Below are 15715 nucleotides of genomic sequence, written 5' to 3' on the forward strand. Positions count from 1 at the left end.
TTTCCTAGAATATAATTCTGGATATATGTTTACAAGCTAATTAAACACATATTTGCTAACATAATATTTAATTATCATTATAGGTATCTTTCAGACAAACATTGCCTAGATTCAAGAATAATTATAAAAGTGGGATTATTAGACCCTAAATGCTAAGAAAAATAGACATCTGTCTCTTTCAAATCATACACCCATGAAAAAAGCTAGTTCTGACCCTACAAGTTATTCTTTCTGAATATAAACATAAAATATTATCAGTCTCAAAGTCCATTCGTCAATCAAATTTCAAGGGACTTTTTTTTGGTGCTAAAGTCAAGTACCATTAAATACTCACTCGAGATTTTTGGTTAAAATCAAACTGCACTCAAACTAAAGGCAATTAGATTGAATAGGCAATGAAATTGAAGAATCTGATTCATAGCACTTATTTTACATTCCTTTAGTTGGCTGAGCTGATTCTTATATGTTTAATCTTCTTTTTCTTTTTAGGATCCTGACATTTTGTGAGTGTATAAAGGCTATTGCAGGCCTAAAGATTGTTTACAAATTTGATCAACACTTACATAAAAAGAATTAAAACAAATCAAATCTCATCCATAATTGCTTTTACCTGTTCAGTATTTTGCGTTATATGTAGAGTACTTGGGGCACAAGAAGATATTTTCAGAGTTGGAGAGTGGAGTTCCTGTTGAGAGAAAGAAAAGGATCAGTAATTATTACTGAACAGTATCCTTTAAAAATTATAGTTTCCTGAGGCATTAAGCCCCCCTTACTTTTTTAGGGGGGTGGGTACTGGGGACTGAACTCAGGGGCACTCGACCACCGAGCCACATCCCCAGCGCTATTTTGTATTTTATTTAGAGACAGGATCTCGCTGAGTTGCTTAGTGCCTCACTTTTGCTGAGGCTGGCTTTGAACTTGCCAATCTTCCTGCCTCAGCCTCCTGAGACACTGGGATTACAGGTATGTGCCACTGTTCCTGGCTTATCTCCTTTATTTTTCTAATAATATTATTAGCCAGAAATAAGAACATTAAATAGGGCTTTCTTTGATTATGTCCATCTTTCCAAAGAGCACATTACTGAATTACTTATGATAACATAGTTTCTGGGTCATTTTCATAGTAATACATTCTCTTTATACTAGTAAATATTTTTTTTATTCTTTTGGGTGCTGATATATACACAATGTTATCATATGTCTGCAATTAATATCCTATTTTGTCTCAGCAACTCAGATATCATATTTTACCAATGTCCTTTGAATACTACATTGTCTTATACTATATTGTCCCTGTGTCCTATTTATAAGGCAACCTGTATTTTTGCTCTTAATGAACATAAAGGATATGTAAGCTCTGGATTGGTTTATAACCAATTTTAATGCACCTATGTCAATTTCAGTGAAATACTCACACAATTGAAAATTTGGGACTTAATAGGCTAAGAAATGCAAAATTTTATCAAACAATACTATAAAATTAATAATAGTTAATTTATTAATTTAATTAATAAATTCATTAATTTAATTAATTAATAATTTATTAATTTAATTAATAATAGTTAATATTATAAAAATGCCAAACAATATAGAAAAATACCTTTGAAAACTTGACTAAGACTGCTGCCCTTAGATTACTTCAAGCTCCCACTTAATTATGCTTTGTCTGCTCTGATTCTAGTTTAATTCCAAAGAGTGGGCTCTAATGTAAAAATGATCCATAAAAATGAAAAAATATACATGATTTTTATAAGTAAAATGATCACTCTATTGATTATACTATCATTATTTATATTATTCCCAAATCAGCAATCCTGCATAGCTTTATTAGTGTGCACGGAGTTGATCACAGTATTCTATCACCCCATATTTGTAATTTAAAATTAATTGATATAACTCCAAGATAATTTTCCCACAAAGACAAAAACATTTTTTCTTTGGAACTAGGGAAATGTTAAAATTCACCATCCTGGGAAACATGGATAGATTCATACACAAGCAAAGCTATAATAAGTGTAATATATTCTTAAAACAGGGCCATACATTTACTCAAACTTCCAAATATTCTGCATACTTTGTTTTTTTGTTATTGTTCAGCTTATAGCATTTTCATTTTCCCTGTCCCCCTACATCAACAGCAATATTGCAGGTTCATTGTTTCTAGGCAGCATCTCAGTATGTTCCCAGATTTCCTGCTGGTAGCCAAGGAGAATTGCTCAGACACAGGGAATTAAATAATGATTGTAGGCCAAACAGGTACATGCTCTTCTGTTTAGGAAAATTGTTAAAAATGCAACCATTTGCAGGTGAGTTTGGACCACAGATCCAAGAGTAGCAGGTTCAAGGAGACAGAAAGGAAAGGGATGTTTTTTGATTATGTAATACATGGGTACATTCTTTTTGTTTTGTTTTGTTTGGTACTGAGATTGAACTCAGGGGCACTTAACCAGTGAGCCACATCCCCAGACCTTTTTATAGTTCATTTAGAGACACTATCTCACTGAGTTTTTTAGGGCCTCACTAAGTTGCTGAGGCTGGCTTTGAACTCGTGATGGTCCTACCTCACCCTCCCAAGCTGCTTGGATTCTGGCGTGCATCACCATGCCTGGATGATACAATCTTAATGTAAAATTTTATACAGATAAAGGTAAAAGAACTTCCCTTAATTATCCTCCCTTCAGTCAGATCAATTATCCAGAAATAACCATTATTGTGTATTTTACATAAATATCTATTATAAATAGTAATATTTATCAATTTTATTATTCTACAACTTAAACTAACAATAGCTCTTATATAACAGGTTTATGTTTTAATGCATTTTTTAAGTTAATAGTGTTCTATAATGTTTGTTTGATAGCTTATTTATATATTTTCCTACTGATCAATATTTAAATTATCTCCAGATTTTCACTATTCTGCAGTGAGTATCGATGTGCAATGTGAGTGTTTCTCTAGAATCCCACAAAATAAATGGTATTCCTGAGGCATGGAGGATGTGCATTATTCATTTTAACAGATACTACCTAACTGAATTCCTAAATGGCTAAGTTAATTATATATCTATCAGCAATGTATGAAAGTACTTAAAACTGCTGGTTACTTTTTAAAAATGTTTTAGCCTGTTTAAGCTAGGGCTAATACTATTATCATTCTAAGAAGTCAGTTTGTACATATAGCTGAACCTGGTAGGTGTTCTATAAGTGGCAGTTATCTCCTCTTCCATTAGACCAGTTAGAACCTGATAGCATTAGCAAATTGAAGCATACTAAACCTTACTAGCCAAGTAGACTAGGTTTTGTAATAAAAAGTTTACAATGTTTTATAAAATCATAGATATTAACCCAAATAAGCAGGTGCAAACACACACACACACACACACACGCCATCTCAACACATCTGTTTATAGTACTATATGCAGGGTTAGTTCATTCAGATGCTGAGACAGTAGACATTTAAAGGGCAAATTGTATTTCAGCAAAGATTAGTCTGACCCTAAAACAAAGGAACACCTTAATTTTCTTACATTTGGAATGTTGGCACATTAATTCCACAGATTATAGTATACTTATTTGTTTCTAACTCTATTGAACTATCATTAGTGAAATTGATTATTTAAACAAATGTGGCTTTTCTCATATAACCCTAATGGAAATATTACAGGACAAATGTAATAACTTCAAAAAGTAAAACATTAAGCTTAATATGAATCACAAACATTAAGATATATAGTGTTGGCCAGCATTAAGATCTTTAAGTTCCTATTTCTGACATTAAATTATAGGAATATGGATTTTTTTCAGATCAAAAAGGGGAACCCATCTAAATCTAAGATTTATTAATTCCAGAAAGACTTGCTAAAGAAAATACATTTTCCCTGGAAGACCACAGAATTAGGTAAAATGATCTAAATGAAAGCCCCAAATGATGAGAAAAAGCACTTTCAGTAGCATTGACTTGTAGGTAGGATTGAAGGAAGTTATCCTGCAATAGCCATTGCCTGTTCCACTGGAAGTGGTAAAAATGTTTATGAATGAATGAATGAAGAGAATGTCTCAGTTTTAAGGGTACTTTAAGAATAATAATACAAACTTTCCTCATGATAACCTATATCAGATTTTAATTTACAGTGTCATGCATCTTTATATAGCTCACTTAAATCCTTCATGTTAAAATCATTAAATTCAATGAACAATGACATTTTTGTTCTTATCCTCTATCTGTACTACAACCCTATATTTCTGATAACCAAATAATTTAAGGCAGGGATGAGGTGGTGTGGCTATTATGTAGTAGACGAATTCTTGGACATTTTGTCAGGAGCCTGGGGTAAAATTTTACTTCTAGTTATATTACAAACTATTTATGTGACATTAGACAACTGTGTCATCACCATAAACTTGAGTTTCATCATGTGAGAAATGGGATGTGGGTGTAGGTAAGTGTGAATTAGAAGATCTTTAAGTTCCTATTTTTGACATTCTGTGAATATAGGAGGTCATTCCTAACTCTTTTTTTTTTTTGAGAGAGAGAGAGAGAGAGAGAGACAGAGAGAGAATTTTTTAATATTTATTTTTTAGTTTTTGGTGGACACAACATCTTTATTTTATTTTTATGTGGTGCTGAGGATCGAACCCAGCACCCCGGTCATGCCAGGCGAGCACTTGAGCCACATCCCAAGCCCTCCTAGCTCATTCTTTTCATAAAAACAAAATTATTTTAAACCCTCTAAACTTCTTGGTCTTGTTTGCAACTGATGATGATGGCAACCAACAATTATTAAGAATTTTCAATGCCAAACATATTACATATTTTCTTTTATTCAATACTCAAAACAACCCTATAAGGAATGTACCATTACAACCCCATTATATACATGAGTAATGTTAGACAAAGATAGGTTAATTATCTAGATGAAGTTTACATAGCTAATCTTTCATGTTGTAATTCAACCTCAGATAAAATGACTCCAAAACTCATGTTCTTAATCACTATATTTTGCTACATATAATGTTCATCTCATTATATTTTCTGTTTTTCAAGTTGTGCAACCTGATTCTAAGGGTTAAATTCAACTAGTCCTTATAATAGGAAGCTAGATAATTGTCTTTTTAAATTTTTTGCTGTCAAAAGCAACTTTGGGATATCTGAAATTAAGAAACCCACCTAAAAATGACTGTGTGAGGGAAGAGCATTGAATAAGTAATTTAAGCTTCTAAAAATCCAGCAGGCATTTACAGAATGCATTATATATTTAGAGTGTAGTTATAGACCTCTAAATGCAATAAAACATTGAATTTTTATTTAATACTTATAAAGTCCTAACCCTTCAATTTTGTAGGAAGACCTTCCCTATTTTTTCTGATAAAATATAAAGCATATTATTGAGTCATTTATTCATGTGGATCAGACCTGCTAAATAAGAAACATTATATTTTTGGCAACTATCCTTAGGTAGTGTTCTGGTGAAAAAGCATTTTGTTTATAATTATGTGGAATTAGGCCTGATATAAAAGCTAGGCCTGTTTCTCCTGAGCTTCCTCTGATAATGATTATCCACTTTGTGAAAATTGTAACAGCACAATTCCTCCTCTTCCCCATTTACTTTTTATGAAGTACACATGGAATTACCAATTTTAAGATCAGAGTGGATCAAAATCAGTCTGCTTTTAGAGATATTTTTTACTACGTTAGTTGAGATAGTTGCTCATAACTTAGTACATTCTAAATCAGAACTGGGAAATTCTGGTTTCTCTGGGGAATTCACTATTCACGAAAATGCACTTTATTTCCAGCTGTTAAAATAGCTGTTTTTCAGAATTAAATCCATCGAAGTATAAAAGGCCCAAATTTCTCAGTCATTACCATAGTGAGGGTACTTTTGTGTAGCACATTTTTTGATTAGCTTTCTCATGCTGTGATCAAAATACCTGACAAGGACAAGTTAGAGGAGGAAATTTGGGCCTCATGGTTTCACAGGTCTCAGTTCACATACAGTGACTCCACTGCTCTAGGCCCAAGAGTGAGGCAGCATTTCATGGAGGAAGAGTCCAGTAGAGGAAAGATGTTGAACTTATTGCGGCAAGGAAGCAGAAAGAAAGGAGAAAGAGAGAAGGAGGGAGGGGGGGGGCAGAGAGAGAGAGAGAGAGAAGAAGAAGGAGGAGGAGGAGGAGGAGGAGGAGGAGGAAGGAGAGGGGGAAGGAGAAAGGGAAGGGGGAGGTCATAGGAAGAATAACCCTTCTGGGCATGCCCCCAGTGATGTACATCCTTCAGCCACACTCCCCCTGCCTACTGGTACCACCCAATCTGTTAATTCAAACTAGGATGGACTGGTTATGTTCAATCGACATATCCAATCACTTCACTTCTGAATATTCCAGCACTAACACAAGAACTTCTGGGGACACCTTATATCCAAGCCATAGCAACACAGCCATGGAGAAAGAAGGGAGATCAGAATCTGGAGAGGTTTTAATCTTAAAACTTAGGGTATATTCTGAATTTCAGGATTATTTCTTGAAAATCAGAATGAAAACTATTTTTGATCTCCAATATATTTTTGATGTATTTTTCTAAAATAGGAAAAATACAGTAAGGGTAATCATAAAATAATTTGCTGAAATGAAAAACTATTCACCCATTTAACCTTAAAACATGTAGTATCTGAGGTTAATTAAGGAAGACAGCTAATGTAGTGGAAATATGATTTCTACACTTAACACAATAATTTACTAGCTATGCTAACTTGAACAAATAATTTTGAGCTATTCGAGACTTGGTTTCTTTATTTGTATAATAGACAACTAATGCATATTATCTTGCAAAATGCTTGAAATAAAAACTTTCCTTAGAAATTTCTAAATGTGTTTTAGTATGTGGATGAGTATTGCATGGTAGCAGTAGTTTTTATGAGGCAATCTCTGGACACATACCTGATATGTTTAACAGGGTCATTGAATAAAATGTGATAAATAAAAGCACAAGACTTAGAATTTCAGCAGCAGGGAAGGTGGAGGAAGTATCTCTACTAGCAAACTAACAGCTTCAAGATAATTTGATTAAAGGAAATAGCACAATAAGAACCCAGGGAAATGATGTGATGATGAACCAGAATAGCTACCCCTTTAACAACATTTCCCATAATAAGTAATGATAAATATGTGTCCATAGGAAAAAATATACAAACCAAATATAAACAAGTCAAATCCAGATGCTTAATGGGGCCCAAGAACTAGAATAGAAAACTAATTGACTCATTAAATAGCTTCCTTATGTTTATTTTATGTGTTGTTCACTTTTTTTAAAGAGGCAATTTGTGTCTTCCATTTTCAGTTCAAAGAGAGGGCATGGAAGAGTGAAAGCCACAAATAGTCCCAGTTAAGTCACATGTCTTTACTAAAGTCACTGCTGGAAGCCATGTTCAGACACTTTTGGAAGCCATAATCAAAGAAAGGGAGGGAAAAACAGAGATGGGGTAGGCAAATGGATAGAGAGAGGGGAAAAAGGAAAACTTACATATAATTTTCAGTTCTGTTCTATAAAACAAAACATTTATTTGTATTTGTCTTTGAGTTTTGATTTTTTTAAAATAATCTCAACCCTCAGGAAGTATAGTCCAGGCTGGTGGGAAAGAAAGACCAGAGAATTATACTAGTCAGTATAATGGGTACCTATGTCATTTGATAGTTAAATAATGCAAAGTTATATTGGTATTACAAGGAGAACATATCTAGGAAGGAGGTGGCAGTGGAGTACTATATTGATGATGGGGAGAGAACATTGTAAAAGACAACTTTTCCGATAGACTTTTAGGGATGGGTGGGTTTCTACAGAGATGTGAGGCAAGGTGTATATTGCTAGAGCCAGGGATGGAATTAACAAAGGTAGGAGTGGGGAGGGAGGCAAAATATGCAATTTATTCAAGAAAAAAGTAGTTTAGTATTCTGGAGCACATTGCAGAAAGAGATAGGTAATGGGACTATCCTAAAGAGGTATTTTAACATCATTAAGATAAACAGTTTGGACCCACATTGGATTGTAAATTACAAATCAAATAACACTTTACTACTGAGATCATCACATTCACAATTATGTGCAACCCAATTTTATTTTTTCATAATGATTCTATCAAAATTATCCCAAAGCTGAGGCTGGGGTTGTGGCTCAGTGGTTTAGCGTTTGCCTAGTATGCATGAGGCACTGGGTTTGACACTGGCACCACATAAAAAATAAAACCAAATAAAATAAAGGTATTGTGTCCATCCAAAACTAAAAATAAATATTTAAAAATTATCCCAATGCATTTGGACTCTTTAAATAACTAATAATTACAAGTTAGTGCTATACTATTTTGTATTTTGTTATAAAATGATCAATAATTTTTTTTGAGAAATATTAAAAAGGAGTTCTGAAAAATCAAAATTCTGCATTATTGGTAAGTAACATTATATTTTAAGTGGAATGTTCACTTATATTATTTATGTTCATTTATACTATTTACTTATAATCCTTTGGCTTATTTCTGAGGGATTATAGGTGGTTCATAATGGGAGAACATACAAGAAAATGATCATGAAATATAACAAAGAATCAGATATCAGAGATTTTATAATATAAACAATAACCAAATGCATAGACCAGAAATATTCAACATAGTGTAGTGGTAATAGGCATAGACCTAGAACTGGACTGCTGGATTTAAATCCCATTTCTTCCACATTATTAGCTGTATGAATTAGAGAAAGTCACATAATATCTCTGTGCCTCAATATGTCATATATAAAATGGGAATAATGTTGTAATTTACTTATTAAAGTTCAAAATTAATTTAGTAGGGTAAGGTAGGTTGTAGGCAGTTCCAGAGAGTACATAAAATCCAGATGACATACCAAAAAGAAATAAAGAAAGCTGGGCATAGTTGGTCATGTTTATGTCCCAGCTACTCAGGAGGTAGAACAGGAAGATTGCTTGTGTCCAGGACTGTGATGCCAGCCTGAACAACATAGTGAGAACATGTCTCAGAAAAAAGAAGGAAGATGCATTCTGATTAAAGGGAGCTACTTTTCATCTTCTCTTCCTAGCCACCTGCTCTTTGAAAAAAAATAGTGGTTTCTGTGAAGAAAAATATAAACAGAATATATACATGCATACATATTTAAGTCCTTCATTCAGTTCTTTTTAGTTTTTGAGTTTAGCTAGGCAAACTTGTAGTTGCAGTAACTCGGGAGGCTGAAGCAAGAGAATTGCAAGTTCAAGCCCAGCCTCGGCAACTTAGCAATATTTTGTATCAAAATAAAAAATAAAAAAAGGGCTGAGAATGGGGCTCAGTGGAGAAGCACTCCTTTGTTCAATCCCTGGTGCCCCCACAAATTAGTGAGTTTAATTCTTGTACTAAAAAAAGTCACTCCAAACTTATCCTTTGAGAGGTTGTAACTTCATTTTATGCACGTTATAGTTGATTATATAAACTGGGAAAGTACCTTGACCACATATTTGTACTACCATGAATTTCTTTAAATGAAGTGATCTTAGAGGCATTTCTATATTTATATAAGAGTGGCTTATATGTATAGTCTCATTGTCCAGTACAACTCTCTACAATGATAAAAAAATGTTCTGTACCTGCCCTGTTCAATACAGTAGCCACTTGACCCATGTAGCTGGTGAATACTTAAAATATGCTAGTGTGACTGAGGAACTGAATGTTTAATCTTATTTTATTTTAATTAATTTAAATATGAATGTACATAGCCACATATGACTAGGGAGCACCACACTGGAAGTGAAACTGTAGAGGAAATCTTAAGTAAGTGACAGACTGAAAGCAAGCTTTAATGTTTTGTGTCACTTTAGATTTAATCAGAGAAAAAGAAAACAACAAATTTAAAGTCTCCATCTCAAATGCTGAGGTTCAAGTTCAAAGAGCGCATGAAAACTTCCAAATTAATCTTTCTAAAGGATATTTAGTCCAATAAATATTTCAAATCCCTTCCTGCTGTTCCTGTCTTTTGATCATATACCAAACGTTTGCGAAAATTGCTTTAATGCTTTTTCTCCTTAGTCTTTCTTAGCTAGTGGAGCCCTAATAAGCCTTTCAAGCATGTGGATTTGCCTAACCTTTCCAATGTCAAAGGAACTCTTATTTTATAATCTGTTCATTTAGTTTATTTTCTTGCCTGAGTAACAAGGGACGTTTTTGGCAATATTTATAGAAATCAAATATAAAATAAAGGAAAGAAAATTATTGAGTGCTACTTTCATGACAGACATTTTACTAAACACCTTTACATGTTATCTCATTCACTATTCACTACAATCGTGAAGGATCCCTGCTTTACAATAAAAAAAACTGAGGTCCTTACAGATAAAGTGATTTATTCAAGGTAATATAGTATTTGAATATACATACACACACACACACACACACACACAACACACATACACGGCATATTTTGTTCTATAAATATTTGGAAGCTTATTGAAATAAACATGTAATCTTTTTATGCTGCTGAATTTGAATTTTAAAACTTAGGCACTAGTTGTAGTGTCTAAGAATGTACATTATAAAATATAATGTACCAAGGAGGAAACCATGGAGACTTATAATGTTTCTGTCATTTCTAATAACTATAAGAATCACTGAGAGTAATAATAGTTAGGAAATGTCTAGGCTGAACAATCTCAAAAGAGGCAATATTTTAAAAAACTACTTGACATTTATGCTGACAGAATTTGCTAAGGTAAACTACCATTTCAATAAATCCCCTGAATTGTATGGGATATGCTTTTAGAAATTTTCAAAGATAGCGGTAACATGGTTAAACACCTGCTTAAGTTTATTGCTAAACTTTGTGCAAAGAGGAACATGTAAATTATAATGATCTCGCTTTAGATGAAACAAATGTTTCCTTCATTTAGGATAAAATCTGTGATTCTGTTGATATGTAAATAAAGCAATAGAATGTACTAGTAATAGAACTACTTTCTCCCCTTTCCTGCAGTACAAATCTCTAGTTTAAGAACTTGTTACTGGATGTTTCTCTCTCCCTTCCCACCCCTCTTCTCTGAATGAAAGTAGATACAGTCACTTTGCAGCTCATGCTTTTTGTCTTTAAATACCATAAGTTTATATGCTCCATTGCAAGTTTAAGAAAAAAAGAGCCTCTACTGGGGTAGCTTCTGGTATGAAGAAAAATACATTGTCCCTAATATATTTGTTTACTACTGACTGAAAATAGCCCCAGCAATTTATTAGACCTCCCTTAAAGAAGAGACAATTGCCATGGGCATTTTGACCCAGCAATTAGTTGCACTCAATTTCTACAGTTTTGTTTAGTGTAAGCACTAAAGAGAAGACCAGAACTGAAAACACCAGCACCTTTATCCAATGACCTCATTCTTTTTTCAGGCAGCCTACTTCCCTGAACAATCATTCACTACAGTGACCACACCCTTGAACAACAATTTATCAAAGCAACACACCCTTCCCCACAGAATAGGAAAAGTTTCTTGATAGTATTTAGAAATTCTAACACAATATGGGGGCAATATGTTATATTTGCAACTTGAAACAAAGGTAAGCCCCTACTGAATAATTATTGAGAACAGAGGCCATTCATAAATATATCTTTTCCCTAGGTAGCTCTCTAGAGTTAGATTTGGTTGCAAGTTTCAAATTCAAAAGAATAACAAATTTTATAAAACATGGATTAAAATACCAGTATTCTATTGAGTAATATATTCAATGGCCACAATAAAAAATAAGCTTTTAAAGTTAAATACAGATATTCATATGAACTACCTACAGACAAGGCTCTGTACATCTATCCTCAAAGTGGACTCTCCTTGGACAAGCAGACAGTATTTGTCCAGAAAAATCACTGTTTTTATAATATATAGGCATTTAATAAGCATGTGTTCAGTGAATGACTAGTATTTAAAATTAGTTTATTTTGATCTATTTTTCTTTCTCTAAGGAGAGTTCCTCTGTATTCATAGAAAATATCTTGAACTTCAATGAAAATTTAAATTAGTAGAAAAAGAATTGGAAATCCAATTAGTAATTCATATCAATGCTGCTCTTAAAAATTTAAGGCAGTATTTCAGTTTGAGTTAAGGATGATAGGTTAATATTTTAAGTTTCAAAGGTTGAGTTCTAAGGGGTTTGGTTTGTTTTATTTTAAGCAGCTTCTAGAACACTATTCAATTATTTATAATACTACACTGAATTCTAAAATGTATCCATGACCTTGATTATACCTGGGTTTGATTATACTTATTCGTATGAATAGACATAATTTTAATTCTACTATGAATTCAGACAACTTGTTAGCAACTGATTTCTACATTTGATAATAACTGAGAAAATCATAAAATATACCTGATTGATCATAGGCAAGAAACAAAGCAACATTATATATCTAGAAAAATTTTAATTTGACATCCATAACACCATGTTAGTGCACAAGACTGCAATAGGGGAAACCCACATTCTAAAAGAAAAAAAAAACAGAAATAAAAAATACTAAAGTGCTGCAAAAAGCATTTGGTCAAATCTAAAAAGCCTACTACATGAGTTAAAATTAAGTTCTAGGGAGCACATCAGAATGGCATTGATTTCAGTTACAGAAAGGAACATACTGGCAATATTTATTTTAAAATTCCATGAGTTCTTTGAATGTCATTCAAACACCAAAATGCTTGAAAATAAAGTAAAACTTTAATTTAATTCATGATGACCAGCAACTGAATGTAAGTAATATTCATTTCCCTAGCTGCCAGGGTCACACATTTTGGCATCAGAATAATTGCTATTTACCAGCTCATCTGAAACATGGCATATTAATCAGATACTTTGTTAAAACATAACAACAAATAAATAAAAGGTTTTTGAGTAATATGTGTTGCTTACTTGTGCTTGGTATGTGTAAAAAGGCTGCCATCACATTTTTCCCATTTCATCAGCATGATGGTAATTTCAGATCACACATATGTACTATTTTACATAATATCACAATGCAATCCCTCCAATAAACAAGAAAAGATAAAAATAAGGGTTTCATGTTCATAGTTTCTTACAGTGGATTTGACATCCAACTCAGTTTGGTATTTTATAGTCAAATTTTCCTGCATATTGTCTCACCAAGGAAATAAGGCTTATTTTTCTTTTCGTTTACCACATAACTTGAATTTCACCTCTCATATCCACACCCAGACCTTTTCTTTCTTTTTAGTTATAAATAACTTCAGACTTCACAGTGCCCTCCATTCCAATGTCTTTCCTTGGTTTTTGTGGCCATACTATCTATCCCTAATTTTCTTTATATAGTTTTCAATGGGGAACTGTATTTCAAGATGGAGATAGTCTGGAAAGATCACTTTGGTAAATATAAGGTAAAAGAAGGAAAAACTAGTAAAAAGTTTGTCCAGCATGATCCTGGTATTATTACACAATAAAGTTGAATAAAGGAACACACAATAAACTATGATCTTAAAACTTGTTCTGTGGTCAATATTTGTAATTTGCTAAAATTCAGCCTTTAAGTATGTATACATCTACTTTTCTTTTACTACCAACATCACATGAAAAGAGTCTAAATGGGTTAAACTATGACAAATAGGATAATTTTAGTATTCATATGAAAACAGTAATTATTGTTTTCAACCTTCATTGATTTGTGGCCACTATGGAACAAAGATGACACCCACGTTGTTCATTGGCATCTTAATAATGATTATTTGAATGTACATTTGCATTATTATTATCATTTCTATAAGCTGGTATTTTTAGCTCTTATATTTTCCTTTCCTTTGAGCTCAATATAGTTAGAGTTTTTTGCTACAAGGAAATTACTGACAGTAAATCCTAGATTTTTAAATTTTTTCCCTGAAATTAAGATAAGTGTTGTAAAATTAAAGCATTTGGTGTTTGGGATTATCTATATCTCTGAAAAAATTTTTTAAATAATTTTATTAGGCACTTTAGATACATTGCTTCATATCCTACTTAAATTATGTTTTGGATAAATAACTCAAACTATTGTCAATTAGTATAATACTGTAACATGGGCCAATATCCCAATGGTTGCATTTTGAGTCTGTCACAGTGCAAATTGATCTTGAAAACAGAATTTCAGATTGGCTAGACGCTCCAAGAAAGTTTAAATACATGTAAAATGAATGTAAATAAAGTCAGAGAATAAAAATAAACACACAGCTGTAGTCTTGCAGTATTACTTTTCATTTAGCACAGGTATTGGTGATTAAAAAAAACTTAGAGGGGCTGGGGTTGTGGCTCAGTGGTAGATTGATTGCCTAGCATGTGCGAGGCCCTGGGTTAGATCCTCAGCACCACATAAAAATAAATAAATAAAATAAAGGTATTGTGTCCTTCTACAACTGAAAAATAAATATTAAAAAAAACCCTTAGAAACAAATCTGTTTCATTTTAAATGGTATATTAGAGTTGTGTCTTTTGCAGCTTTATATAACAATCGGTTACCTCTTGCATTCTTTAATACTGTACCTCCTCTTTCTATACTTGTTCTACCAATATTCCATCAATTATTCCCCTAGTCTGTACAAAAATCAATGTGCTGTTTTCAGAAGATGAAACTCATATGATAATTCAAACAGACATTTGCACTTGTCACTTACCCTGAAGCAGCAAACTATTAGCTAAACACAAATAATTACTTGTCACTTCCTACGTGCCATTATCTTTGCACCACTCCAATTGCTACAAGAAAAAACCTAACTAGTATAAAATATATTCCATGCTTTTACAATTATATCAAAATGGATTCTCCTTTATGTATAACTAAAAATAATTAAAATTGTTTGCTTCTGATATGAAATAAATCAATGGGAACCTGTTCAAAAAATGAGTGTATTCAAGATGAAGTTTTCTTTGCAGTAGAGGCAAATTTTACCTCATTCAGCTCAGTTCTTCCAATCAACTCCAACAGAAAACGAATGCTCAAGTTAGATTATGAAAACATTTGGAACTGGTAAATGAACAAGTACAGGCACTAATAAATGAAAAAAAAAAAGGCCAACGGATAGAATTTGGGAGATTGTCCAATGTATATATAACCAAAATCTGCTAAGAGACATCCTGTAGAATAGAGGCAAATAAACAGAAAGGAAGGAGAGAAATGAGGTTCAAGATTTCCTTCTCCACTAATGGCATAGCTGTCTTTTGTGGTACCTGAGAATGGTCACTCCAAACCAAGTTTTGGTAGGAAGAGGAAGTTTTGAGAGGGGAGAGCACTTCCCGTGGGCTGATGGGGTCCAAGGCCTGCACCACTCTGTTCATGGGCCCGCTGTAGGTCCTCACTCGCTCATACACTACATTTTTTTCTGGAGGCTGCTGGGCTTGGCTTGACTGATGGTAGCAGTGGTAATGCTGGGGCTGGCACTGCAGCACCTCTAGGGGCTGCTGGGTCCCACAGCTGCTGCTGCTGGTCTCGCTCCAATAACTTGAGCTCATCATCTTCTTGGTGGTCAGAAAGGAACTCCCCAGATGCTCTCCCTAAGAATAAATAGAGAATGACAATTTTAAAAAGTGCAGGAAGGCACATGTGCAGAAGCCATTTATCAACCACCTCTGCCCACAGAGGTGCAAAGGAGAGATGAGTTACCTGAGCAGCAACAGGAGCAGGTCTGGCAGCTGCAGAGGAGGCAACAAAGTACTTGAGCTTGAATGAAAAGTGGA

General features: G+C 33.4%; 1 protein-coding gene across 1 annotated transcript in view; it reads right to left on the bottom strand.

Moving 5' to 3' along the window:
* The window catches only part of Pof1b (POF1B actin binding protein), a 69377-nt gene extending 53884 nt beyond the window's left edge, over nucleotides 1-15493 (bottom strand). The window contains exons 1-2 of the mRNA XM_027932890.2: nucleotides 15209-15493; nucleotides 611-685 (exon numbers count right to left, since the gene is read on the bottom strand). Coding sequence (XP_027788691.2) covers nucleotides 611-685; nucleotides 15209-15493 — 360 coding nt within the window. The remainder of the gene's footprint in view (nucleotides 1-610; nucleotides 686-15208) is intronic.
* Between the last annotated feature and the right edge of the window lie 222 nt (nucleotides 15494-15715).

The sequence above is a fragment of the Marmota flaviventris genome, chromosome X (assembly GCF_047511675.1).
Source record: "Marmota flaviventris isolate mMarFla1 chromosome X, mMarFla1.hap1, whole genome shotgun sequence".
Lineage (NCBI taxonomy): Eukaryota > Metazoa > Chordata > Mammalia > Rodentia > Sciuridae > Marmota > Marmota flaviventris.